The 26111-nt window shown below is 46.7% G+C and overlaps 1 protein-coding gene across 1 annotated transcript in view; it reads left to right on the top strand.

The window, feature by feature from the left end:
* The window catches only part of LOC146356135 (alpha-2-macroglobulin-like), an 84808-nt gene that overhangs the window by 10624 nt on the left and 48073 nt on the right, over positions 1–26111 (top strand). Inside the window, exons 6-15 of the mRNA XM_084831866.1 lie at positions 2828–2996; positions 3122–3206; positions 6112–6232; positions 13610–13724; positions 15626–15735; positions 17249–17410; positions 19306–19527; positions 21188–21251; positions 22617–22759; positions 24965–25114. Coding sequence (XP_084687992.1) covers positions 2828–2996; positions 3122–3206; positions 6112–6232; positions 13610–13724; positions 15626–15735; positions 17249–17410; positions 19306–19527; positions 21188–21251; positions 22617–22759; positions 24965–25114 — 1341 coding nt within the window. The remainder of the gene's footprint in view (positions 1–2827; positions 2997–3121; positions 3207–6111; positions 6233–13609; positions 13725–15625; positions 15736–17248; positions 17411–19305; positions 19528–21187; positions 21252–22616; positions 22760–24964; positions 25115–26111) is intronic.

Genomic DNA, 26111 nt, shown 5'->3' with positions numbered 1-26111 from the left:
GTTTCCTGCAGAGGGTGGGGCTCGGAGCCTAAGCCCCACCCCCTGGAGGAATGCCAAGGGGCAGCGCAGGTTGGAGTGTGCCGCACCCCTGGCATGCATGATTGTACAGGCATCTGTAGCTCCAGGCCAAGGTGGGCACATGGGGAATCACTGAGGACTGTAGCCCTGATGGTAAGCGACAGGTTCCAACTCTAATGGGAAATAAGCTATTGGGCAGGTTGCAGCAATTTCCAGGCAATAGGCCCCTTCCCAGCAGGTGCCTTCCATTCTGTCTGTCCATCTCCATCATACTTCTCATGTGCCCCCCTCAGCACTCTGTCCCCCTCCCCACAACCAGAGTCTGCAATCTCATGGCATACACTTTACTCTGGCCCTCGGATAGGCTTCCGGTGCGTTGGGCGGTTCACTCTAGCAATTCTAATCAGGCGATTACCTAGAGCAAACAAGCTTGTGATACGAGGCACCAGAAAGGACAGCAAGGAAGAGGTTTAAATGTTAACCAGGCTACAATCCTACTTGGCAGCGGGTTGCGTTTCACTCAGTGAGGTGTACGTTTGGGTTCACGCGCTTACGGTTGTGCTGTACGTGTCATGTGCGACAGTCTTAGAAAGGACATAAAGAGGCATTTCTATACCCCACTCCACCCCGAAATTGAGCCATGTATGTATTAAGCTGATTTAGAAATGACTAATCCAAGTCTTGGATAGGACCCTTGCAACTCAGGTCTCCATTTCAGTCATTGCTTTTAGTGCCACGGTCACTGGAAAAGATAAAGTGGAGAGACCAGCTGGATTATTTGTGATCTCTTTAAAGCAGGGGCGCAATGCGCCTCATTGCAATATTATAGGGATGGGTGAATGTGCAACGTTCAAGTTCATTAAATTCTCTGAATTCTTCCCCAAAGCTCGTTTCACCTTGTCTGCATTCCCAAACGGGAGCGTCTTTCTTTCTTTTCTGTTTTTTCTCATCAGGAAAAATTTGTAATTTTTGATTGGGAAAATGTACATTTTTAAACTGCACATTTTTTTCCAATTGTAAAAGTACACATTTTTTAAAATGCACATTTTTCCTGACCAAGAATGTGCATTTTCCCCCACAGGCAAAATGTCAATTTGGGGGAGATTTGCACAAGTCTGCACATGCACAAGCATGCAAGTGTACATATGTTCATGTAAGCATTTCCAGAAGTGTGCATTTGCAAGCCTGGGAAAATTAAAAAATGTCCAGGAGAATGCATTCCTGTCTGCATTTGGGGTTGCGAACGGGATACATTTACATCATTTGCAAACCAACAAAATTCTCATGCATCCCTAATTATGCTTAGTGCAGCTACACAGATGGTGCTGTGCATGACAGATGCGTGACTCTGGCAAGATCAATCTTGTTGAGATATTCTTTTTTCCACCCCCAAGCGCATTTTGACTCAGGTCCACCTCAGATTGTGGGCTTTCCCTTACCCCTATCCCACCACACACACACACACACACACACACACACACACACACAAGTTCGTACATATTTCTGTGCGCATTTTTCTAAAGGGCATGGTCCAAAGGCACATGAGGCAGCCACCTTGCTGTAGCTAAGCAGGTCCAGGTCTCATTGGTACTTTGGAGGGGAGACCACCTGGAAATCCCATGTAGCCACCCTGAGTTCCATGATGGAAGAAAGGTGGGAAATGAATGCAATAGTAAAGTAAAAGTATGCATTATTTGTACGCATTACTTCAGTCAGGGCTGTTGAACCTCTTTCAGCCCAAGGCCCCAAGTGCTCTCAGGAGCAACACTCCAGTGGTGGGCAGGGCCAAAAGCAAAGGGGGTGGAGCCAAAAGGCATTTACCACCACTTTCTAGTTCAAAGCTGTTAGTGCCAGTAACTAAGCCTTAGGAGAGGCATTTCAACCTTTTGGCATGGGGAGAAAACTGCACAAAAGCTGGGAAACTGGCAAATGATCAGTGGTCAGGGTAAAAGGGGTGGGGCCAGGGGAAAGGACTGTTGCTATCTAGGGACACTGGGGGGCCAGACTGAGAGCCCGAGGGGGCCGGATTGGGCTCACCAACCTGAGGTTCTGCACCCCTGCTATGGTCAGTGGTCAGCGCTGAACATGTGAAGACCCCAATCTAATGTATGCATTTCTTTATACTGGAGTCTTATATATGCTATATACGATACAGTATACAAGTCCCATATACTCCCAAATACATATACATACATATACACACACACACACACACACACACACAATTAGGTAGGTATGGATTGTGTAAACTTCATTCTGTCTGCGGTTTGCAGGTTGTCAGGCCCCTTTAGTTCTGTCGTCCACTCATTGATGGAATCAGATTTTTTTCAGTTTCTGAATCTGCACAAATTCATACTCGTGCAAATTTGCATTCATGCAAATCCCCCCCAAATTTGCAAAAATGAGCAAGTCCCCACCAAATGCGCAAATCCCCACCAAATGTGCATTTTCACGATTTAGCCTGTGGGGAAATGTGCCTTTTCAACCAGCTTTTTAAAAAGTTGCATATTTTTCTATTACTAAATTTGCACAAAATTCCAGAAAGGTAGAAAAACGGTCTGCAAGTCCATGAAATCCACCCGACTGGGGAAAAGCCGGTTCACTGCAGAATCCATGGGTTGAATTCATAAAAATCTGAACTCTTCTGATTCCATTGCGGATTTGTCTGACATCTCTGACTCTTATATGCTCTTATATTAGAGTCTCATTTGGGGTTATAGAACACCACAGTATCTGGGACCCCATCAGCTCTGCTCTGTGCCTGATTTTAACATGAGTGCCTGGTGCCCTGTTATCTCGCCCCATCTAGGACCCTCAGAGGAACCGCTTGTTCCAGTGGGAAGATGTGGAGCTTCAGCTGGGCCTCACCCAGCTCTCCTTTCCTCTGGCATCAGAGGCCACCCAAGGCACCTACAAAGTCGTGGTACAGAAAGCTTCTGGGAAGAATGTGGCACACACCTTTGATATGGAAGAATATGGTTAGAATTGCCTGTTTTATTTGTAGAAAATTATTTTTAGGCTCTCTGGATGGTTTACATGGGTTGTTAATACCTGTGTGGCTGCTTTCTGTCACTCTATGCTGTTATTTCTTTTCTCCTTGTAGTATTGCCCAAATTTCAGGTTTTGGTGAAGGCACCCAAGATCATAACGATTATGACTGTGGAACTAGAAGTGACGGTCTGTGGAGTGTAAGTGAGTTTCTCTTCTTCACCTTCTGAACCAGGAACCCAGGAGCTTTGGTGAGACCAACTAATCTCACCACTCCTCTCTTTCTCCCATCCTGTCAGGAGCGCCCTAACTGCCTCTTAAAGTCCCCTCCAGTTGCCAAAACAAGACGCAGACAAAAGGGATTCTTTCCAAGGCTTTATTCCTTTACAACCTAATGACTCTTTCAGATGCCAATTGCCAGCAACTAAGCAAGGAACTGCATAGTGTATCATAGCAGAGTAACCTAAGCTCCATGTACGCAGTTGGTCCCCGTTTGGAGAAGGGCAGGAAAAGCTCTGAAACTTATGGGCTAGGAGGGGAGGCTCCCGCCCTTACCCGTGAGCATCGGGATGCAGCCGTTCCCGTAGCACCAAGCGGGCTGAGCGCCTCCTCTCAGTGTCCTCCACCTCGCGCCTCTTTCTGTGCTGGCACCTTGCATCTAGCAACAACCGCTCTCCCGCTCTTTCGCTGCCAGGGTCACTATCTCTCTCAGGAATGCGAGCAGGGGGGGCCTCTCCCTGCAGCTGTGCCTCTGAGAGACGAGCGGGCTCCTCTCCCATGGGCTGTAGCTCTTCCTCAGAATCAGAGCTGCTTTGGGGCTCTATGGGCTCAGTTCCAATCCTGACACATCCCATCTCTACCAACCCACTATGCAGCTGGGCTGTGGTACCTGTGTGGTATAAGTGCCCAGCAGTTGCCCAGAGTATGGACAGGTGAGAAAGTCATAGGGTTGGGTTTTCTGTTATGTGAGAATACCCAATTTGCAGCTCCAGAGCCTGAACACACCAGAAGGCTTTCCACTAATGAAATGTAAACATTTCTGGGGCTTGTGCTTAGTTTTGGGCTGGGGTGGGGTTGCATACCCAAAATAAATTGTGTGCATTTAAAAATGCACACCAAAACATTCTTCTCAGTGGCAAAAAAATACATAAATTAAAGGCAAGAGTCCTGAACCTGAGGGTCATGGGCCAAATCTGGCCTACCCAGCATTCCAAGCCAAGCCCTTCGGGGTTCCCCAGAAGGTCACACACCCTTTCCCCCAACTGTGGATTGTTTAGTGATTTCTTCAGTTTCTTCCCATTCTAAAAAGTTGAAATAGCTTAAGGCTTAGTTACTATTTTTAGAACATTGGCCCCACCTTTTTTTATTTTCAGCATCTCCAGCTAAAAGGATCTCAGTAGAACAGTGATGTTTAACTTCTTTCAGCCCAGGGCTGAATTCAAATTCAGAGGAGCTCTCAGGGCCACAGTCCAGTTCTTGGCAGGGCAGGAGGTCAAAGGGGCAGGGCAACACTGCCAAAAACTACCAGCATATTTCAGCTTAAAGGTCTTCCTGCCAGTAACTAAGCCTCAGGACAGGCATTTCAGCCTGTTGGAATGGGGAAGAAGCTGCACAAAAGCTGGGAAACCAGCAAACAGTTGTGGGTCGGGGGCAGCGGGAAACCCTTGGTGGTGTGAGGGAGGGGGTGTGGGCATCTGGGATCCCACAGAGGCCTGGACTGGGACCCCAGGCAAGCTGGATTTGGCCTCCAAGCCTGAGGTTCAACACCCCCACAGAAGAAGCTGAGGGGAACTCCTAGGCTAGAGAAGCTGGAGAGACACATCCAGGCAGAGGAGCCCATACTGGGCTAATGAACAAATTACCCAGCCTTTCCCATCCTGGAGCCCTCCAGATATTTTGGACCTCAGCTCCCATCAGCCCCAGCCATCATGGCCAATGGTGAGGAACTGTAGTCCAAAACACCTGGAGGGCCCCCAGCTGGGAAAGGCTGAAGTAGCCTGGCGCTAGAGATGTGCTGATTGGGTAAAATCCATCCCACCCACAGTTTGTGGATCATCAGGTGCCTTTCATTCCATTGTCTGCTCATTGACTGAATTCATTTTTTAGTTTCCAAATTTGTGCAAATTCGCACTTGTGAATGCACAAATTTTGCACTTTAGCCAATGGGGAAGATGTGTATTTTGGCTGGGTTTTTTAATTTGTGTATTTTTGTATTACTGATTTTGTGCAAAATGCAAGAAGGTTAGAAAAACAGTCCTCAAGTCCACAGAAGCCACCCAACTGGGGAAAATCCAGTCTGCTGCAGAACTTGCCGGTCAAATTCATTAAAGTCCAAACTCATTGGATTCCAACATTCTAACCTGGCGCTGTAGAAGACAGATTCCTACATCCCTATGAAATCACCTTTCCCGAGATCTGAACCATGAGCAGTGATGAAAACATTCACGAGCAGACAACCAGACTCATTCCCATTGTCAGGAATGAATCTGAGCGTGTCGAGATGTCTGGCAGCTCAGATTCAGAATCAGTATGAGAGCAGTCCGAACCGAGGGAGGCACCCTCCCCGGTGAGCCCACATACAGAGAGACTTTCTTCCCAAGACCTTGGCACACCGATGGCCCAGCCTGAACGGCTCCCCCATTCCTCCACCGTCAGAACTCAAGTTTCAGAGGGAGAGGAGGAGGAGGGCAAGGGGCATGACTTGAGGGACGCTAGGGTCCATCACAGAGCGAAGTGGGAAAAGTGAGGGGCAGGGCTCAGGTGCTCTGCCAGGTTGGCCACTCGTGGAGGGCCACCCCTGCAAAGCAAGTCTGGCCGAGACGTTCATGCCCAGACTGCCGGCAACTTCTCTAACTTTCACTTCCATCTCCTCTATTTATATTCATAGATGTGTGGATTAGCTGTTTCACTGCAGTCTGAGAGTTTCCTAGAATCTGCATTTGTAAAGAAGCAAGTTGCTAACTAATAAAGAAGTGTAGCTTAAAGCTTTGTTTCCTGGAGCGTGTTGATTGCGGAGGGAGAGGACATAGGAACTTGACACCCATCTATCTTTCCTCCATATCCGACATTTCTTTCAATCAATGGCATGGCTCCTTCTGGCTACAGGTATACCTATGGGAAGCCTGTCCCCGGGCTGATCAACATTCGTGTTTGTCGCCCATATTATTATTCCAGTACCCAGTGTTATGGCAAAGAGGCAGAGGAGTGTGAAGAATTCAGTGGCGAGGTAAGTGCCAGGACTGAAGCCCTATAACCGGGGTAGGGGACCGCAGGCCCAGGGACCAAATCCAGCCCTCCTGGAGGCCAAATCTGGCCCTCCTCAGTTCCCCAGATGGCTCCACCCCCTTCCCATGGACCTACCCCCTTCCCCCCAGCCCCAATCATTTGGTAGTTTCCCAGCTCTTGTGCAGTTTCTTCCCCATTCTAAAAGGGAGAAATGCCCCTCCTTAGGCTCAGTTACTGGCACGAAGAGTTTAAGCTGCAATATGCTTGTATGTTCCATGTTTTGACCCTGCCCCCTTTGCTTTGGTCCTGCCCACCACTGGAATGGTGTATTCTGTTGGTTTATTTATTACGTTTCTATCCTGCCTTTCTCCCATCATGGAACTCAACGTTGCTACATGTGGTTCCCAGGTGGGCTCCCCTCCAAGCACTGACCAGACCCAGACCTGCTTAGCTTCAGCAAGGGGGCTGCCTCATGTGCCTTCAGACCATGCCCTGTAAACACTCTCGGTGTTCGAAACCTGACAAAACTGCACTAAATCAGTTAAATACTTCTATACAAGGTTTATAATGCTTGATGGTACAATCTTAATGAGATCTTCCTGATGTAGGGCAGGATATAAATATTTTAAATAAATAAATAAATAAAATCATGCCAATTAATTTTTCCAAAACAACCCTATCAGTATGAATAGTCAGTCAATTTTTTAAAATCTTTTTTTTTATTTTTATAAATGAAATAAACAATACCAACAACATAATCGGAATCTTCAGTTTCCAACATTACAGTATTCTGAGGAAGAAAAAGGGAGGATAGCAAAAGAAGGAAAATAAAAAATAAAAAAGTATTGTATCTAAACTTCAATAAAAGCAAACCAAATATCCAAATATAAATCCAATTGCAGATTATACCTATACAGCACTCTTCCAAACATTGGCAGGTATTATTAAATCTTCAGTCCGCTGCACCACAAACGGTGAATCTTATATTTCAGTGTCATAACCTCAGTCTTATAGCAAAGGAACAGGAGCAAACAATCCATTTCTATTGGCCATATATTACCATTCAATTAATAAACATTAAAGGTTTAGCCAGCAAGGAATAGTACGAATCATAATCCCATAATGATGTTAATAATAATAATGATGATCATGATGATAAAAACAAATTTAAAAAAAGATTAAAAAAACAAAAAACAAAAGCAAACTATTTGTATATTTTAAGTAATATCATATCTAAAAATATATTTATATACGTACACACACATATATACACAAACAGGCATTTTATTACAATATAACATAAGAAAGGAGAAAGAAAACAGAAATATGCAAACATTTACTCTGGCATACTGCCTAGATACCTTATCAGCTATAACCCAAGCAGCACTTCAAAAGAACAGTAAAGATGGCTAAATTCCAACTCGGGAGGCTGAGAGAGTTGGTTCCCTTGAAATCATTTTAATACCAGTGAGGAACGACTCTGCACCATCAGGATTTAAAAACCTTTTCATCTGGCCTTCAAAAAGAATGCAAAATGTAGCTGGATATTTAATATTAATTTAAAGCAGGTTAATTTGCTTTAATTTCACATGCCAGGAAGGTGATGCTCAAAATCCTACAAGCTAGGCTTCAGCAGTACGCAAACCGAGAACCACCAGAAGTACAAGCTGGGTTTCGAAGAGGCAGAGGAACTAGAGATCAAATCGCCAACATTCACTGCATCATGGAGAAAGCAAGAGAATTCCAGAAAAACGTCTATTTCTGCTTCATTGACTACACTAAAGCCTTTGATTGTGTGGATCACAACAAACTGTGGCAAATTCTTAAAGTGATGGAAGTACCAGACCACCTTACCTGTCTCCTGAGAAACCTGTACGAGGGTCAAGAAGCAGCGGTAAGAACCAGATATGGAACAACCGAGTGGTTCAAAATTGGGAAAGCAGTACGACATGGCTGCATATTGTCACCCTGCTTATTTAACTTATATGCAGAGTACATCATGAGAAATGCCGGGTTGGATGAATCAGAGGTCGGAATTAAGATTGCTGGGAGAATTATCAACAACCTCCGATATGCAGACGATACCACCCTAATGGCAGAAAGTGAAGAGGATCTCAAGAGCCTCTTGTTGAGGGTGAAAGAGGAGAGTGCAAAAGCTGGTTTGAAACTCAACATTAACAAAACGAAGATCATGGCATCTGGCCCCATCACTTCCTGGCATATAGAAGGGGAAGAAATGGAAGCAGTGACAGATTTTACTTTCTTGGGCTCCAAGATCACCGCAGACGGTGACTGTAGCCATGAAATTAAAAGACGCTTGCTCCTTGGGAGGAAAGCTATGGCAAACCTAGACAGCATAGTAAGAAGCAGAGACATCACCTTGCCGACAAAAGTCCGTCTAATCAAAGCTATGGTTTTCCCAGTAGTAATGTATGGCTGTGAGAGCTGGACTATAAGGAAGGCTGAGCGCCGAAGAACTGATGCTTTTGAACTGTGGTGCTGGAGAAGACTCTTACGAATCCCCTGGACTGCAAGGAGGTCAAATCAGTCCATCCTAAAGGAAATCAACCCTGAGTGCTCATTGGAAGGACAGATACTGAAGCTGAAGCTCAAATATTTTGGCCACCTAATGCGAAGAGAAAACTCTCTGGAAAAGACCCTGTTGCTGGGAAAGAATGAAGGCAAAAGGAGAAGGGGACGGCAGAGGATGAGATGGCTAGATAGCATCACCGATGCAATGAATATGAACCTGAGGACACTCGGGGAGAGAGCGCAGGACAGGAAGGCCTGGCGTGCTATGGTCCATGGGGTCATGAAGAGTCGGACAAGACTGAATGACTAAACAACAACAACACTGCACTGTATGTGAAAAATACATATCTCTGCACAGAAATACAGGAGGAGGAGCTTGGTAGCCCCATCGAGAGCATCTGGGTTGAAATAAATGGAGCAAAGAATAAAAGGAACCTGGTGGTCGGAGTCTACTACCGGCCACCCAATCAAGGAGAAGCCAAGGATGAAACTTTTGAAAAGCAAATAGCCAATGTTTTAAGGAAGCATGATGTAGTAGTAATGGGGGCCTTCAATTTCCCCGATATTTGTTGGGAGACAAATTCTGCAAAACATGGCCCCTTCAGGAAATTCCTGACTTGTGTGGCGGATAACTTCCTCCTACAGAAAGGTAGAGGAAGGAACTAGAGGATCGGCTATCCTTGACTTGATCCTAACCAACAGAGATGACTTAGTGGATCAAGTAGCACTTACAGGAACTCTGGGGGAAAGCGACCATGTTGTACTTGAGTTCTTGGTTCTAAGGGAAGCAAAAGCCGAGTGTACTCAAACGCGTACCCTGGATTTTAGGAAAGCTGATTTTAATAAACTCAGAACAATGATCAGTAAGGTCCCATGGCAAACAATGCTAGCGAGAAAAGGAGTCCAAGATGGGTGGGAACTTTTAAAAAAGGAAATTCTCAAGGCACAATCACAAACAATTCCAACAAGAAGAAAAGGTGGAAGACAACAGAAGAAGCCAATGTGGCTTCACAAAAAGCTTAGGGATGACCTGAAAACAAAAAAGGACACATATAGGAAGTGGAAAGAAGGCCAAGTAACAAAGGAAGAGTACAGGCAGGTAGCACAGAATTGCAGGGATGGCGTCAGGAAGGCTAAAGCGGAGAACGAGGTGAGGTTAGCGAGGGATGCTAAAAACAACAAAAAGGCTTTCTTCAGCTACGTGCATAGTAAAAGGCAGAGGAAAGAAATGGTTGTTCAGCTATTAAATAAGGATGGCAAAATGATAACAGATGACAAAGAAAAGGCAGAGGTGCTCAATTCCTACTTTGGCTCAGTCTTCTCCCAAAAGAGGGTCTATGACCCCCCTGGCAAAGGCGAAGTACAGGCTGAAGGGGCAGGATTGCAGCTTGAGATCGACAGGCATATGGTCAAGGAACACCTCATTACTTTGAATGAGTTCAAATCTCCAGGGCCAGATGAACTGCATCCTAGAGTAATAAAGGAACTGGCAGAAGAACTCTCAGAACCGCTGTCTATTCTCTTTGAGAAATCATGGAGGACCGGGGAAGTGCCAGATGACTGGAGGAGGGCTAACGTTGTCCCTATCTTCAAAAAGGGTAAAAAGGAGGAACCTGGGAACTACAGACCAGTCAGTCTGACATCAATCCCTGGGAAAATTCTGGAGCAGATCATAAAGCAATCCATCTGGAAGCACCTTGACATCAATGCCGTGATTACTCGAAGCCAACATGGATTTGTCAAAAACAAGTCCTGCCAGACAAATCTGATCTCATTTTTTGATCAAGTCACCTCCCTTGTAGACCGTGGGAATGCTGTAGACATCATATACCTCGACTTCAGCAAAGCTTTCGACAAAGTGCCCCATGATATCCTGATGAGCAAACTAGCTCAAAGTGGGCTAGATGAAACAACGATCCGGTGGATCCACAGTTGGCTACAGAATCGGACTCAAAGAGTGCTTATCAATGGGACCTTCTCAAGCTGGGGAGAGGTAACGAGTGGGGTACCGCAGGGCTCAGTCCTGGGCCCAGTGCTCTTCAACATTTTTCTTAATGACTTGGAGGAGGAGGTGCAGGGAATGCTGATCAAATTTGCAGATGACACAAAATTGGGAGGGATAGCTAATACTTTGGAAGACAGAAACAAAATTCAAAGTGATCTGGATAGACTGGAGTGCTGGGCAGAAAACAACAGAATGGCATTTAATAGGGACAAATGACAAGTTCTGCACCTAGGAAAAAGAAACCAAATGCACAGTTACAAGATGGGGGATACGTGGCTCAACCACACTACGAGCGAGAAGGATCTTGGAATTGTCGTCGATCACAAGCTGAATATGAGCCAACAATGTGATGTGGCTGCAAAAAAGGCAAATGCTATTTTGGGCTGCATTCATAGAAGCATCGCTTCCAAATCCCGGGAAGTACTAGTTCCCCTCTACTCAGCACTGGTTAGGCCTCATCTGGAGTACTGTGTCCAGTTCTGGGCACCACACTTTAAGAAGGATGCAGACAAGCTGGAGAGGGTTCAAAGGAGGGCAACAAAGATGATCAGGGGACTGGAAACAAAGCCCTATGAAGAGAGACTGAAAGAACTGGGCATGTTTAGCCTTGAGAAGAGAAGACTGAGGGGAGATATGATAGCACTCTTCAAGTACTTGAAAGGTTGTCACAGAGAAGAAGGCCAGGATCTCTTCTTGATCATCCCAGAGTGCAGGACACGGAATAATGGGCTCAAGTTACAGGAAGCCAGATTCCGGCTGAACATCAGGAAAAACTTCCTGAGTGTCAGAGCAATACGGCAATGGAACCAATTACCTGGGGAGGTGGTGGGCTCTCCCACACTGGAGGCCTTTAAGACGAGGCTGGACAGCCATTTGTCAGGGATGCTCTGACTTGGATTCCTGCATTGAGCAGGGGGTTGGACTCGATGGCCTTGTAGGCCCCTTCCAACCCTACTATTCTATGATTCTATGATTCTATGAACAACAATTTGCTTTGCCAAACTTCTCGCCTTGGTGAATTGCCTTCTTCTGTCAGTGATTTCTTTAGTATAATCAGGAAAGAGCATAATCTTGTCATTTGCTGGTCCCCACCAAAGCTCACCTCGTTCTCTTGCCAGATGCATAAGATAATTTTTTGTAGAGACTCGTGAAAACTGAACAATAACAGTCCCAAAAGTCCCTTTAGTGCCACGTATTGAACCAGGAACACAATATGCATGCTCAATATCAAGTAGAAAATCAGATGGTAAAACCAATAGCTCATGCAAAGGTTTATCCTTAAATTCAGCCAAACATATATCAGTAGCCACGTCTTTAATACGAGGATACGAAGATTCACTCTATGTGTGAAGGCCTCCAGTTGAGAAATTCGAACAGACAAAATATTATGAGAAGCTTCCATAGCAGTTTCATGAGCAGTAACTCGATCTTCGAGGGCATTAACCTTCGATTCCATCTTTTGAAAAGAGATATTAAGTCCACAGCCCCTTGGAGGGCAATGATTGAGTCCTGAATTGTTTCAAGCTTCTTTGACTGCACTGATAGCTAAGAAGACATGGTGTTTATCAAAGCAAGCAACTCCTCTTCATCTCTGGCATTTCTAGAAACCTTTGCCAGGGGAGCAATTGGGGGGGTAGGTGGCATTCCCAAGAGTCAGACACGACTGAACGACTGAACAACAACAACTGCCATCCTGCACTTTCAAAAGCACAACAAGCAAGTATGATTGCAGAAACAGAAAAACAAACACTTAATCAGATATAATTGCAAGTCCTCAGATATTGCTGGTAGTTTAAATTCACAAATACTATTCAGAGCTCATCTGTCCTTGTGTCTCCTAATTGCTTAGGAGTTTCAAACAGCGTTCAGTAGATGATACTCTGGTGACTAACCTTAGATTCCAGCCTCTCTGTTTCTCCACAGAAGCAGCTGTCCTTCCAAGATTTCATCCAGATGGTACTGTAAGCTTCCCCTTTTAATTCCAGGGGAAGATAAAAAGGTTTCTCAACCTTTTCATAGCTGTTTGATATAAGCAACCTGCGGAGCTCCGCAAGTCATTGCCAGGATGACATGGCTCCGACTGGATCTCTCCAATCAGTCAATTTTTCAAGACCGATCTTAACAGTTATATGTGGCATTTTTTGGAAAGGGCTATATCAGATATATATCTGGCAGGCTATGGAACCCCAGTGTATTTCCATTTCGACTGTAAAAAGTCTTTGTCAGGCATTCCTGTAGACATCACACATTCTAATAGCAATTTACAGTAATTGATGATGTTGAGAAATAGTTTCACTTTCCTAAGTGGATACATTCTTTCAGTGGTATAATAGTCGATAAAGGAAAAATAGCCCACTATCTTTGTGGGCTAAGAGTGAGATAATCCGTCCTTCCAAGAGCATGTAGAAACTCCCAAGACTGGTTGCTAGGGATGTATGGATTGTGTAAAATCTGTTCCATCTGTGTTTTGTGGATTGTCAGGTGCCTTTTGTTCTGTCCTCCACCCATTGAAATAATCAGACTTTTTTTGTTTCCAAATTTGCACAAATTCATATTTGCGCTAAGCGCAATTGCTCCTGTGTGAAAATGCGCAAATTCCCCCAAAGTGTGCATTTTCATGGTTTAGCTAATGGGGGAAATTCACATTTTTGGCTTTTTTAATTTTGCATATTTTTGTTTGACAAAATTTGTGCAAAATTCCCGAAGGTTAGAAAGTAGGCTCACAAGTCCCCAGAATCCACCTGGGGCACTCTAGATCTTCACTTAAGTTCCCAAGTGAAGAAAAGAAACATGGAGGCACTATGGTTCTTTATAGCCACTCTTTGGTTTCCCCTTATACAGGCAGACAGGCATGGCTGTATCTCTCAGGTGGTGAAAACAAAGCAGTTTCACTTGAAGCGGGATGGCTATCAGATGAGCATCAATGTGGAAGGCAAGATCACAGAGGAGGGCACAGGTATGCCTCTTGCAGAACAGCAGGGTGGTGTGGAGAGGGGAGGACCGTAGCTCAGTGGCAGAGCACCTGCTTTGCATGCAGAAGGCCCCAATTTCGATCCCAGGCTTCTCCCGTTAAAGAGATTAGGTACAGGTCATGGAAAGACCTTCTCTGCCTGAAACCCTGGGGAGCCACTGCCACCTAGGGGGCAATTATGTGGCTAGGACAGGGGCACAGAACCTCAGGACAATGGGCCAAATTCACCCCACCTGGCCACATCCTCTTCCCCTGATCTCACCCCACTTCCTCAGACCACCTATTGTTTGGTGGTCTCCTAGCTGTTGCATGTCTTCCCCCGTTCTATAAGGTAGGAATGCCTCTCCTAAGGCTTAGTTGCTGGAAGGAAGAGTGTTCATCAAATATGTGCTGGTGTTTGGGGTAAGTTGGCCCCACCTCTTTTTCCTTTGTCCCCACCCCTTTTGCATCTGACCCACCCCCTTTGCCTTCAGTCCTGCCTGTCCCTGCAATGCGCCCCCTAGAGCTTCTCTGAAATAGAATTCGGCCCTCATGGTGGAAGAGGTTCAACACCGCTGGTCTAGAAAGACAAATAGTCCAATCTGACCTAAGTGTATAAGAACCTGACTTCCCGATCCAGAGGCACAAGGCTCAGTAAGAACTTTTATTTCCATAATTCCAGTAATTAGTTATAAATAGAGGTGTCCATCACTGTGAAATCTGGCCCTTTGGGGGCTGAACGGACCCCTGCTGAGCACCTAACTGGGCTCGCACTTGGGGTCTGAGCCCTGACGGTCTTCCCCAAATCCGGGAACTTTTCCAGGGTTTTTAAAATTTAATAATAGAAATGTGCACCAATTACAAGTGTAATTTGCATAATTTTTCAAATTTTGGCTGCAATTTGCATAATTTACACAATTTTCAGCTGCAGTTTGCATAATTTATGCGATTTTCAGCCAAAATTTGAGCAAATGGTGGAAATTCTGGCCAACATTTGTGTAAATTACACAAATTGTGGCTACAATTTATGCATTTTTATTTCTTTCTTTAAAGGAAAATCTGTGAACTGGCCTGAGTCAGTGCAGATCAAGTCAGGCCAGAAATCGTGGGGAAATGAGCCAAAGCCCGGGGGACCGAGCTGATGAAAGCTCAGCGAGCTCCGATATCCCTGGCTATAAGGCTTTCCAGCCCCAATAAAGATCCGTAGGTAACAGATTACGATATAGTTCCTTGACCAGAATCAGTTCACGAGCGTCACAATAAAAGACCCCATCAGCCCTGGGTTTGGCACACAGAGTAAGTCCGAGTGGGTTTACAGTTCCAGCAAAAGCAGGAAGCTTTCCAGGTTTCCCAGAAGTTGCTTCGAGCAAAGACTACAGCCTGTGGCTCTGGGTTCAATACAGTGGAGCGGTCGCTAATGATCACTATCAGACATCCAATCCTGGCAGAACACCCAGTTGCCGCACCTCCCAGTTGCCCCGCCCCCAAAACCCCTCGCCTGCAGAGTCCACCCCCTCCAGCCCTGTCCCCATGGCAGACGTCTCTGGCAGAGGCAGAGGCCTCTGTCAAGGTCAGGTGTGGAAGATGGGCCATATCAGTGTCCTGACTCTCGCCCCTTCCTGGCTCGTAAGCCAAGGGGAGGCCTGGTTGAACTGAGTTCTCGGGCTCCTGGCTTCCCATGGCCGGGCCTGGCTCCACAGCACACCCCTCTGACTCAGAATCGGCGTCACAGGCCAGCGCTGCCCCTGGACTGGGGCAAGCTCTCACAGTAAGGAGGCTTCCTACGAACTGGAGCCCAGTAGGGATGCAGGCAAGGGCAGCCTGCTGGAGAGCTTGGGCCTGAAGGGAACAGAAGTGCTTCCCTGCTTACCCTCCTTGCTTTGCATTTGTGATTTCTTTCTTGGCAGGGGTGGCATTAATAGGCACGGCTTCCACCACCATTACTGGAACTCTCAGCACAGTGACTTTTGAAAGGCTGGACACTTATTACAAGCCTGGGATCCCCCTTTCTGGGCAGGTAAGGCGGGTGGATGGCGCACCGTGCATGACTCCACAGCCAAGTAGTGGAGCCTGGTGGCTCCGATTTCGGTGGGGCTGTGAATCCATTCTGGGTTTCAGTCAGAAGCAGCCTGCTTCTGGGGGGTGGGGGTCAGCATACTTGGCTGCAGCCTCCACTGCAGCCAAGTATGTATGTGAAAACATTCCCTGTATAGAGATCTCCAACCTCCAGATAGTACTCTTAGCGTACTATCCCCCATTCCATTCAACTTTTCATCAGCAGAAACCCGTGTACTTTCCTACAAATAAATATGCATAAATTTTGGGAAAGTAAAAGAAAACATCCAAAAGTCCACGGACTCCACATGGCCTGAGGGGGGCGCTCCGCAGTGGATTCCGCAGGTCGGATTCTTAGAAATCCAAGCTCATTTTAGTTTGTCTCGAATTTCTCCAGCACCCCTGTTCATGAGTGTATGTTGTGTGTGCATGAGTGTATATTTGGTCCTGCTTGTTGCCTTTGGCTCTGCCCACTTCACCTTTGGCCCCGCCCACACTGGAATGCAGCCCCCGAGAGCTTCTCGGGCTGAAAGAGGTTCCCTACCCTTGTTTGCGGTATTTCTATACCGCTTAATATAGTAAAATCCCTAAGCGGTTCACATATAAATATTAACATCACATTTAAAATACATGATTAAAAACAATTCCGATTATAATCATAGCAAAGAGCAATACAAGGTGTAGTAAAGTGGAGCGGCATGATTAATTAAAACCAGGGAAAGCCTGGGTGAACACATGCATTTTCAGGAGGCGTTTGAAACCTGCCACATTTTCTGCCTCCCGGACTGCACAGGGCAGGGTTTTCCAACGGGTGGGTGCCGCTACCGAGAAGGCCCGCCCTCGAGGTGTTACGTGGTGACACGGTGTCGGTTTCAGAATGACCCGCAAGGGCTCCTCTGATGACGTTAAAGGTCGGCAGTGTAATATGTAAGGGAAGGAGGCCTGCTAAGTAACCTGGTTGTGGTATCCAAGTTGTTTAGGGCTTTATATGATAATAAAAAAACCTCATATGTGGCTCGGTAGCTAATATGCAGCCAGAGCAGTTCTTTTCGCACAGGTGTTATGTGGGCAGAGCTGGGTGTCCCAGTGAGCCCCGGAGCTGCCGCGTTCTGCACTGGCTGCAGCTGCTGAGCCACACATAAGGGCAGCCCCACACAGAGGACGTTACAGTAGTCTAATCGTGAGGTTACCAGTGCATGGATCACTGTGGCTAGGCTGCCCCTATCCAGGAACGGGCATAGTTGGCGCACCGACCAAAGTTTGTACAGACTGGAATGGCAGTGGCTGACGATGTTATTTTTCAGGCCTCCTGCACCCCTCAAGGCTTCTGGGGTGCCACTTCTCCACCCCTGCTCCGCCCCTCCACCCTCCTCTCTACCCCCTGCTCTCCTGTCCACAGAATCGCCCGTGAAGGTCCAATCTAATGCAGTAATCATAAAATAGTTTGGCTTGTTTGTTGGGTTTTGCAAATCCAGGCCAAGCTGGTGGACGGTACCGGTGTGCCGATTGCCAATGAAAACATCACGATTCGTGTAGGGGAGTACAGAACGGAGGCCAAATATACTACTGATGCCCAGGGACGAGTGCAGTTTTCCATAGACACGGCTAACTTCACACATGATTCTATTAATATCATGGTGAGTGTTTCTTTCGTTATCGATTAGCATCCTTCTGTTCTTGCTTTCTCTATTTCCAGTATATGGGAAATATATTGGAACTCGTGTGATCACGGGGCTGTGTACACAGCCCCGTGGTGCTAGTTGTCGTTCACCGGATAGTGACCACATTCATCCTTGACTATGTATGGAGGAATTAGCTCATTTTGGTTTCTCTCTGTTCCTCATTTTTTGAATTTAGAGAACAGTCCTATGGCCATCTAGACACTGTGGATGGAGGAATTAGTTCATTTCGGTTTCTCTCTGCTCCTCATTTTTCTAATTTAGAGAGCAGTCCTATGGCCATCTAGACACTGTCTAGACGGCCATAGGATTTTTCAGTTTCTGGAAACCAAGCTCCCCCTCCCCTCCCCCACCCCCTCGTATCCGGTGCGGTTCTTTCTGTACTGACACCATCTCTGCGCTCATAAACTGAGCACGGAGAGGGCAAAAAGGGGGAGGTCCAGGGGCAGGGAGGGGAGGAGACAGCGAAAATCACTTTAGACAGCCAAAGGCCCCTTCCCTTCCCCTCCCCGAAGCCGTGGCTAGGCGTACGAAAACACACATCTAGCCGCAAATGCAGGGTGGCTGGAGCGTGGAGGAAAGGATCCCTCTGTGCTCCATCCATCCTGCGTTGGATAGATGTCAGCCTCCGAGTTCGGAGGCTCACGTTTATCTCAATAGGATTGTGCCCTTAATTTCAGTTTGTTCCAAACTTTGAGAATGTTTTCCATCATACGTTCAGTTCATCCCAACCTTTGATAATTTTTTTTAAATTCTCATAAAAGTGGATTTGCATTTTTCCTAATGCATCCATTTTTGTATACAATTTTGCCTAACATATACATTTTCCCCTAACATACACATTGTTTGATTGAAGAACCCCATTGCAAAATTCAGAGAAGTGCAAAGTTTGAAGGACAATTGAGTTTTGTTAGGTGTGTTGGTTCAAAAGTGTGAAATTATTTTATTTATTTATTTACAATATTTAAATACCACTCCACATCAAAGATTTCAGAACATTAAAAGAACAGATTCTGAACTTAAGAAACCGCAGCTGGTCACTCAGGGTAGGCCTCTCAAAATAGCAATGTCTTGAGATCGCACCGAAAACAACACAGTGTTGCTGCCTACCTGACCTCCAGTGGCAGGGAATTCCACAGGAAGGAGGCCACCACAGCGAAGGCTCTTTTTCTGGTGGACTCCAACCGGGCCTTGGGTCCATGTGGAACCACCAGAAGCGAGCCCTCCAATGACGTCAGTGACGAGGCAGGTTGGTAAGGAAGAAGGCGCTCTCTCAGTTATCCTGGTCCCAAGTTGTTTAGAGCTTTGTACACTGGTACTAATACCTTATACGAATACCTGGCCCAGTAGCGAATAGGCAGCCAGTGCAATTCCCTCAGCAAAGGAGTTACATGCTGTAAGGGGCAGCTCCTGACAAGAGCTAAGCTGCTGCGTTCTGCACTAGCTTCAGCTTCCGGACCAGCTATGATAGTGCTCTTCAAGTACTTGCAAGGTTGTCACAGAGAGGAAGGCCAGGATCTCTTCTCCATCATCCCAGCATGCAAGACACGGAATAATGGACTCAAGTTACAGGAATTCAGATTCCGGCTGAACTTCAGGAAAAATGTCCTGACTGTTAAAGCGATACGACAATGGAACCCATGACCTAGGGAGGTGGTGGGCTCTCCCACGCTGCAGGCATTCAAGACGAGGCTGGACAGCCATCTGTCAGGAATGATCTGACTGGGATTCCTGCACTGAGCAAGGGGGTGGACTCGATGGTCTTATAGGCCCCTTCCAACCCTACTATTCTATGATTCTATGATTTCTTTTCCTTATTTCTGGGCCTGTGTCATCTTCCCCTTTTTCACCAGGCCCGTTATAAATTGGGAGCCTGGTGTGGAGGTAAGTGGATTGAAATCGAACACGAGCATGCCCATCACACAGCATCACGCTTTTACTCGCCAAGTGAAAGCTATCTCCATATTGAACCCGTTCCCGAGACCTGGATCTGTGGCCCTGCTCAGCCAGTCCAAGTGCATTACGCCCTAAACCCTGATGTCGTGAAAGAGGAGGAGGTTGTGTTTCGCTACTTGGTGAGTCTGAACGGAGTGACTTTGCATTTGAAGAGCATGGACTAAAGCAGTGAGGGCTCTTCTGAGGAGGGGGAGTAGCTCAGGGGCAGGGAAGATCCCAGGGCCATTCCCTGCCATCGCCAAATAAAAAGACCCACCTGTACCCAGCCGGGTTCCCTCCAGATGCTTTGGACTTTGACTCCCATCAGGCTTAGCCAGCATGGCCAATGTTCAGGAATTTGGGAGCTGTAGTCAGAGGGCACCAGGTGAAGAAAGGGTGGTGGAACCAAAGTTTAGCCACCTACGTCTAGGGATGTATGAGAAATTTGTTTCAGTTCGTTTTTGATCAGGGTTTTCCCAGTTTTCACCTTCCAGACAGAACACGGACTCGGAAGCAACCTGTGTTCAGAGTCCATACATTTCCGAGCTTGTAGTGTGATTCATGAACCAAAAGCAATCCGTTTGACAGCATGCATACGTTTGAAAAGTGCTCCCCAAAATGCTTAATTTTTTTAAATGCACATCAGTATGCTTCCAGCAATGGGAGAAGAACGTGTACATTCCAAAGATGTGCATGACTGATGTGTACATTTGGAAAAATACACAGAGAAATACACACAGTGTATTCATGTGGAAAGAAAAAATCCAAGCTGGCTATGTCAGTGGTGGGTGGTGACTCCAGTTCCAAAGGGGCTGTGATTGCATTCAGGGTTTTAGTTGTCCCCAGCCCAAACTCTAAAGGCCCTATCCAAGGTGCTGACCCCATTTGGGGGATAAGGTTCAGCACCTTGGAAAGCACCTTAAGTTTCAGCACCTTGGATAGCACCTTATGTTTCGGCACCTTGGATAGCGACTTTGGAGTTTTGGCTGGTGGTAACTAAAACCCAGAATGGAATCACACACCTCCTCCACAACTGGAGTCACCAGCCACCACTGTGCAATGTGATATGGACTTGAATCAGAACAAGCTTTGAGCAGGGGTGGGCAATCAAACAATATTCATGATCATTGGGATTCTCCGAACATTGTCTCACTGCCCGATTCCCGTTCATGTTCCGAATGGTGTTCACATCATGCAAATGGGAGATTTGTGCACACTGAGCAGCAATCAAACTGGAGATTTGTGCAAATCTCCTGAAAGTTGTGCAACTCTCGCAAATTTGCGCAAATTTCCTTCCTAGACTAAAGTGCGGCTGATTCAGTCTGCTGAGGAAATTTGAGCAGATTGAATTGGAATAAGGAAGGAGATGAACACAAGCACATGTTCGGCAATGTGCGAATATTTTCAGCAGACACATACTCATGCTCGCATTCACAGTCATATTCGGTGCTTCAAACAGGGCATGCTCACATGTTTTGCAAGCAAAAATGAAATTCTCATACATCCCTGCTCTCTCACACGTACATGCTCACACTCATGCACCCACGGATAAACACAAATGCACACTCTCACTGACACACCTGGTATTTATTACCTGTTTCTCCTAGGCTGCTTGGGGAGTGATTTCTTATTTATCTGTTGCAAAATGTATAGCTAGTGCACATCAAGAGATGTAGGAGTGGTGTGCAATAAATGAAAATGAAAATTACAAAAAGTTACACTAAAGGGAAATAGATCAAAATAGATCAATAGATCAAAATAAATCAATTAAACAAAATCCATTTTCTTTCTTCCATGCAGGTGATGGCTAAGGGAGCCATCGTGCAAGCAGGGACCCACATTGTGCCTGTACAGGATGGAGAAAGTAAGTGCTTCCCACTCTGTTCATAAGAACATAAGCAGAGTCCTTCTGGATCAGACCAAGGGTCCATCCAGTCCAGCGTTGTGTTCACACAGTGGCCAACCAGCTGCCCACAGGGAACCCACAAGCAGGACAGGAGTGCAGCAACACTCTCCTGCCCATGTTCCCCAGCAACCGGTGTAGGTAGGAACTCTGCCTCTGATACTGGAGGCAGTACATAGCCATGAGGACTAGTAGCCCTTGATAACCTTATCCTCCATGAATGTGCCTCATCACTTTTGAAAGCCATCCGAATTGGTGGCCATCACAACATCTTGTGGCATCAAATTCCATAGTTTAACTACCTACCGTGTGAAGACATTCCGAAGACATTTGGGGGTTGGACTCGATGGCCTTGTAGGCCCCTTCCAACCCTACTATTCTATGATCCCCCACCCCCTGCTCGCGTGCTGTGAGTTCACTATGTGCCATTTCCAGGAACAGAGCTGTGGTTTGTGCCATTCCTCACCCCCCTCTCCAAGGATACTCCAAACACTTGCTTACTGGGTGCATGAAGGAAATTCTCTTCTGGTCCAGTAATGGATATCTCTTGCTGTCCCCATCTGCAAAAAGAACCCCTCCCTTTCCAGTTCCCCACATGCAAGTTTACTGGTCACACTGTTACGGAGAGTGAAAGCAGGGCAGAGAGGCCTAACTTATCTGGATAACATTTTACAATTCAAAGACAAACATTTACATTACCCAACAGCAGGACCAGGAGGGCCAACAGAGCCCACTTCATGGTGCAAACCTGCCTCAGGAAGGGGTCACACCTCCTTTCTAAAGCCCCCCTCCCCCCTCCTCCCCACCTCACTAGCTACTCCAACCCTTCCCGTCTAGGAAATCACCTAGATCAACCCTTAGAAGTACCCGAGCACCCATTTACATTATCATACATATGTTACAACCACCCTTCATCCCATAGATTCCAGGGCGGTGAACAGCAAATGTACCATAAAATGTAAAAGCATACAATAAACCCATAAAATGAATGATAAACTGGGGCAGAAGCTGAAAACATACAGTAAGATGAAACACTTCTCGAATTCAAAACTCTGGGGAAATCGAAATAGCTTAACCTGCCATGAAAAAGCATGTAAAAGCATGTAAAAGAGGCATAAAGAACACCTCTTGGGGTGTGGGGGGGCATTCCATAACTGGGGTGCCACCACCAAAAAAGCCCTCTCCTTTCTTGTTGCATAGCCTACTATCAATGAGAAAGGTAGTGAGGAAGAAATTCAGCAGATGATCTCCAGATGCTATAACTTCTCTCTCTCTCGCTCTCCCTCCCTCTCCCTCTCTCTCTCTCTGAATTTCCTTACTTACCAGCTAAAGGTGTGTTTGATCTGAATCTTTCTGTGAATGTTGAGACTGCTCCTCTGTCTCGCTTGCTTCTCTACACTATTTTGCCCAGTGGAGAACTTGTTGCTGACTCAGAAGATTTCACGGTTGAAAACTGCTTCTCAAACAAGGTAAGGTTGCAGAGACACTCTGAGGCCAGAGTGCAGAAACAGAGAAGTGGAAATCAATTAGATGGCAATGACAGAATTATGAGGAGAAGAGGGTAACCAACTTAGTTTGGATTTCAAAAACCCTGGCTGGGCAGAAGCTGGTAGATCTAGACAGTGGAGGCGAGGTGGAATGCCGTGGGTTGGGGTGGAACTTGGAGGAATGTGGTGGTAATAATCGGATTAGATCCAGAAAATAAAGGGAGAAGCAAGAGCAGAATTCTATCCGCTCATGTCATACATGAGGCCTGGTAGAAACTGAAGCTTTACAGTGCAACCCCGTGCATGTCTACTCAGCAGAAACTCTGACTGAGTTCAGTGGGGCTTACTTCTAAGTTAAGTGGGTATAGGATTGCAGCCTATGCAGACTTTCCTGAGAGTCTGGACTATCAGGGAAGTCCAGTGCTCTGGATACTCTGTGTACCCACTGGACATGGTGGTACTTACTTCTGAGCAAACATGCTCAGGAGTGTACCATTAGTGATTTTTCATTCCCCTAACACTGGCAAAACAGTATTTGGGAGCCCCAGCTTGCTCTTGGCCCTCTGGAAAATGGGTGCAGGGGTCAAACAGTCTGAACACCAATATTTATCATTGTGTCTTGAACAAACGCACCAAGTTTCATTCTGGTATGTCCATCTCCAAGGCAGACATTGCATTGCCATCTATTTTACTTTATCTCTCTCTCTCTTCCCCACTTCGAAAATGCACCGACCCAATATTCAAACTTGAAACGTAGAATTGTGTCCTGAGCATGCACACCAATTTTCATTCCAGTGTCTCAGTGCATTACAAACAGACCAGTGTACCATGAAAAGGAACTAGTAGGGCCTGGAGTGCTCCCCATTCAGGTCTCCAGCCACTCAGTTTCATTCCCCTTCTCACCTATCCTTTCCCCATTTTTCTCCTAATAGTCTGTCTCTAAAAGTGCCCAGCCCTTGTTCAGCTGTTTGGAGAGGTTTCCCTCCTCAGGTTCCCTTCTATAAAGATTGTGTGTACTTCTGCAGATCTCAGGGTTCCCCTGAACCTGCTGATACCTCTCTCTTGTTTGTGGACAGTGCTGTTCTGGCTACGTAAGGATTCACATTCAGAGAACTGAGTTTCCTATTATATGATGCTTGTATTTTGTTTTGGTTTTTATGCTTGTATCTTGTGCACTGACTTGGCTGGATTCAGTCCAGAAAGGTGGCTTATGGGTAGGTAAATAAATAAAATAAATATGTCACACCAAAAGCCACTTTGCACCAAAGGCCTTCGTTTGCTCAGCCAATGTGTGACCTGATCGAACCTGCTTTCAACAGTGGACTAAACTGATCTTCGCCAAGCTGGTGCCCTCCCAATGTTTCAGACTACAAGTCTCATCACCTTTGGTCTGTCAAGTGTTGAGCCCTTCTGGGGGAGTCAAACAAAGAAGTCGATCTCCGAGTAAATAGGCTTTATTATGTGAATCAATCAGTCCTACAGTGGTTCAGGTTACAGACCTTGTCATCCTCCAGCAACCCAGTGCTGCATAGACTATCTAACGATCCTTTTGAGGGATGTACTACTGTTAGGAGAGCAGTTGCTGCAAATCTGGTGCCAGCCTGCAGCACAGAACCTGAAAGGCTTTCCCAGTCCTGCCCCCACGGAGGATCTTCCCCTAGAGACCTCTTGTGATGGGCCAACCTTGTAGAATTACTTGTAGAACCTTACTTCCCGGAGCTGCGCCTCACTCTTGACCCGACGTCGGATCCTTCCATTTGTCACACCCACTTCCCTCCCCACCACCACCCCTGTGAGTTGCTGTGCTCCCACAGGGGGAGAGGTTACGGGTGGGCTTTGAGCCAACTGATTCACCTAAACCTGGACTGGTTCTTCTCTATCTCTGACTCCCTGAAGCTCTGGTCCCTCGCCCAGCACTTTGCGCTGTTCCTCATCTGACTCTGAGTCTGTTCCTATGGTTTCTGCCGAAATACTGGGCCCACTCCTGACGTGGTCAGACAGTCTGGGGCTGCTGAGAGCTGTAGTTCAAAACATCTGGAGGGCACCAGTTTGGGAAAGGCTGGCTTAGTAAAATACGGGCTGGTTGGCAGCTCCTGAAGAGCCCTTAAAACAAATTCCAGGAAGGATCGTTTTATGTTTTTGTGCCTGTTATGAATGAACTCTGCAAAAGGTCCTTTCTGTTTATAGGTGAAATTGTGGTTCTCCGAACCTGAAGGCCTGCCTTCCAGCAAAACCCACCTCCACGTTTCAGCCTCTGGGCCTTCCCTCTGTGCTGTCCACGCTGTTGACAAGAGCGTCTTTCTCTTGAAGCCCAAAGCTGAGCTCTCTCCTCAGACTGTGAGTCCAAGTTGCCCTGGAGCAGGGGTGTTGAACCTCTCCCAGCCCACGGGCCAGATTCCATTGTGGAGAAGCACTCGGGGCCGCACTCCAGTTGTGGGCAGGGCAAAGGGCAAAAGGGGGCAGGGCCCAAATCCCAAGCATATTTTCGCATAAAGCTCTTCCTACCCGTTACAAAGCCTTAGGAGAGGCATTTCAACCTTGTAAAATAGGGAAGAAATCCTGCGCAAAAGCCAGGAAACCATCAAATGATGGGTGGTCAGGGAAAAGGGGCGGAGCCCAGGGACAGGGTGCATGGCCTTCTGGGGAACCCCAGGGGGCCACATTTGCACCCCAGATGTGGCCCACGGGCCTGAGATTCCGTACCCCTGCATCCAAGGCTGTGCTCAGCTGTAAGGATTTTAGAGCCATTCCCTGCTGGCCACTAGGGGCTCTAATTCCAAATCTCCTTTGGTAGGCTAGGCAGAGAATCAGGCAAACGTAATTCAGAAGAAGCAAGAGGGGCCCTTTCTCATCACCTACAGTGGAGGCTGGTGGCCCCAATTTCGGTGGGCCTGTGAATCCATTCTGTGCTTCAGCCAGAACCATCCAGAACTCTAAAAGAGCTACCTAAGGTGCTGAACCTATTTTGAGGATTTAGAATTCTGGCTGGTTCTGACTGAAGCCCAGAATGGACTCTCAGACCCGACGAAATTGGAGCTGCCAGCCTCCACCAGTCACCTACCCTGATCTGGAAAGGTCATGTTTTTACACAGCCTGAACATCAGTAGAGGCCCTCCCAACCTGGCATTTTTCAGAAGTGCTCTGGAATGGAAGCCGAGATCTCCTGTTGAGCTCTCAAATTCATTTTAGGCTTGCTTGGGGAAGACAAATGGCTCCTGAATAGGGATGTCAGAGAAATCCACAACGGAATCAAATCAGTTTGGATTTTTATGAATCCGACCCATGGATTCTGCAGCGGACCGGCTTTTCCCTATTCAGGCAGATTCCGCAGACT

The sequence above is a fragment of the Heloderma suspectum genome, chromosome 2 (assembly GCF_057233095.1).
Source record: "Heloderma suspectum isolate Gila_16-S chromosome 2, 16-S_ref, whole genome shotgun sequence".
NCBI classification, from domain to species: domain Eukaryota; kingdom Metazoa; phylum Chordata; class Lepidosauria; order Squamata; family Helodermatidae; genus Heloderma; species Heloderma suspectum.
The sequence above is the reverse complement of the archived record's forward strand: the minus strand, read 5'-3'. Positions and strand labels throughout refer to the sequence as shown.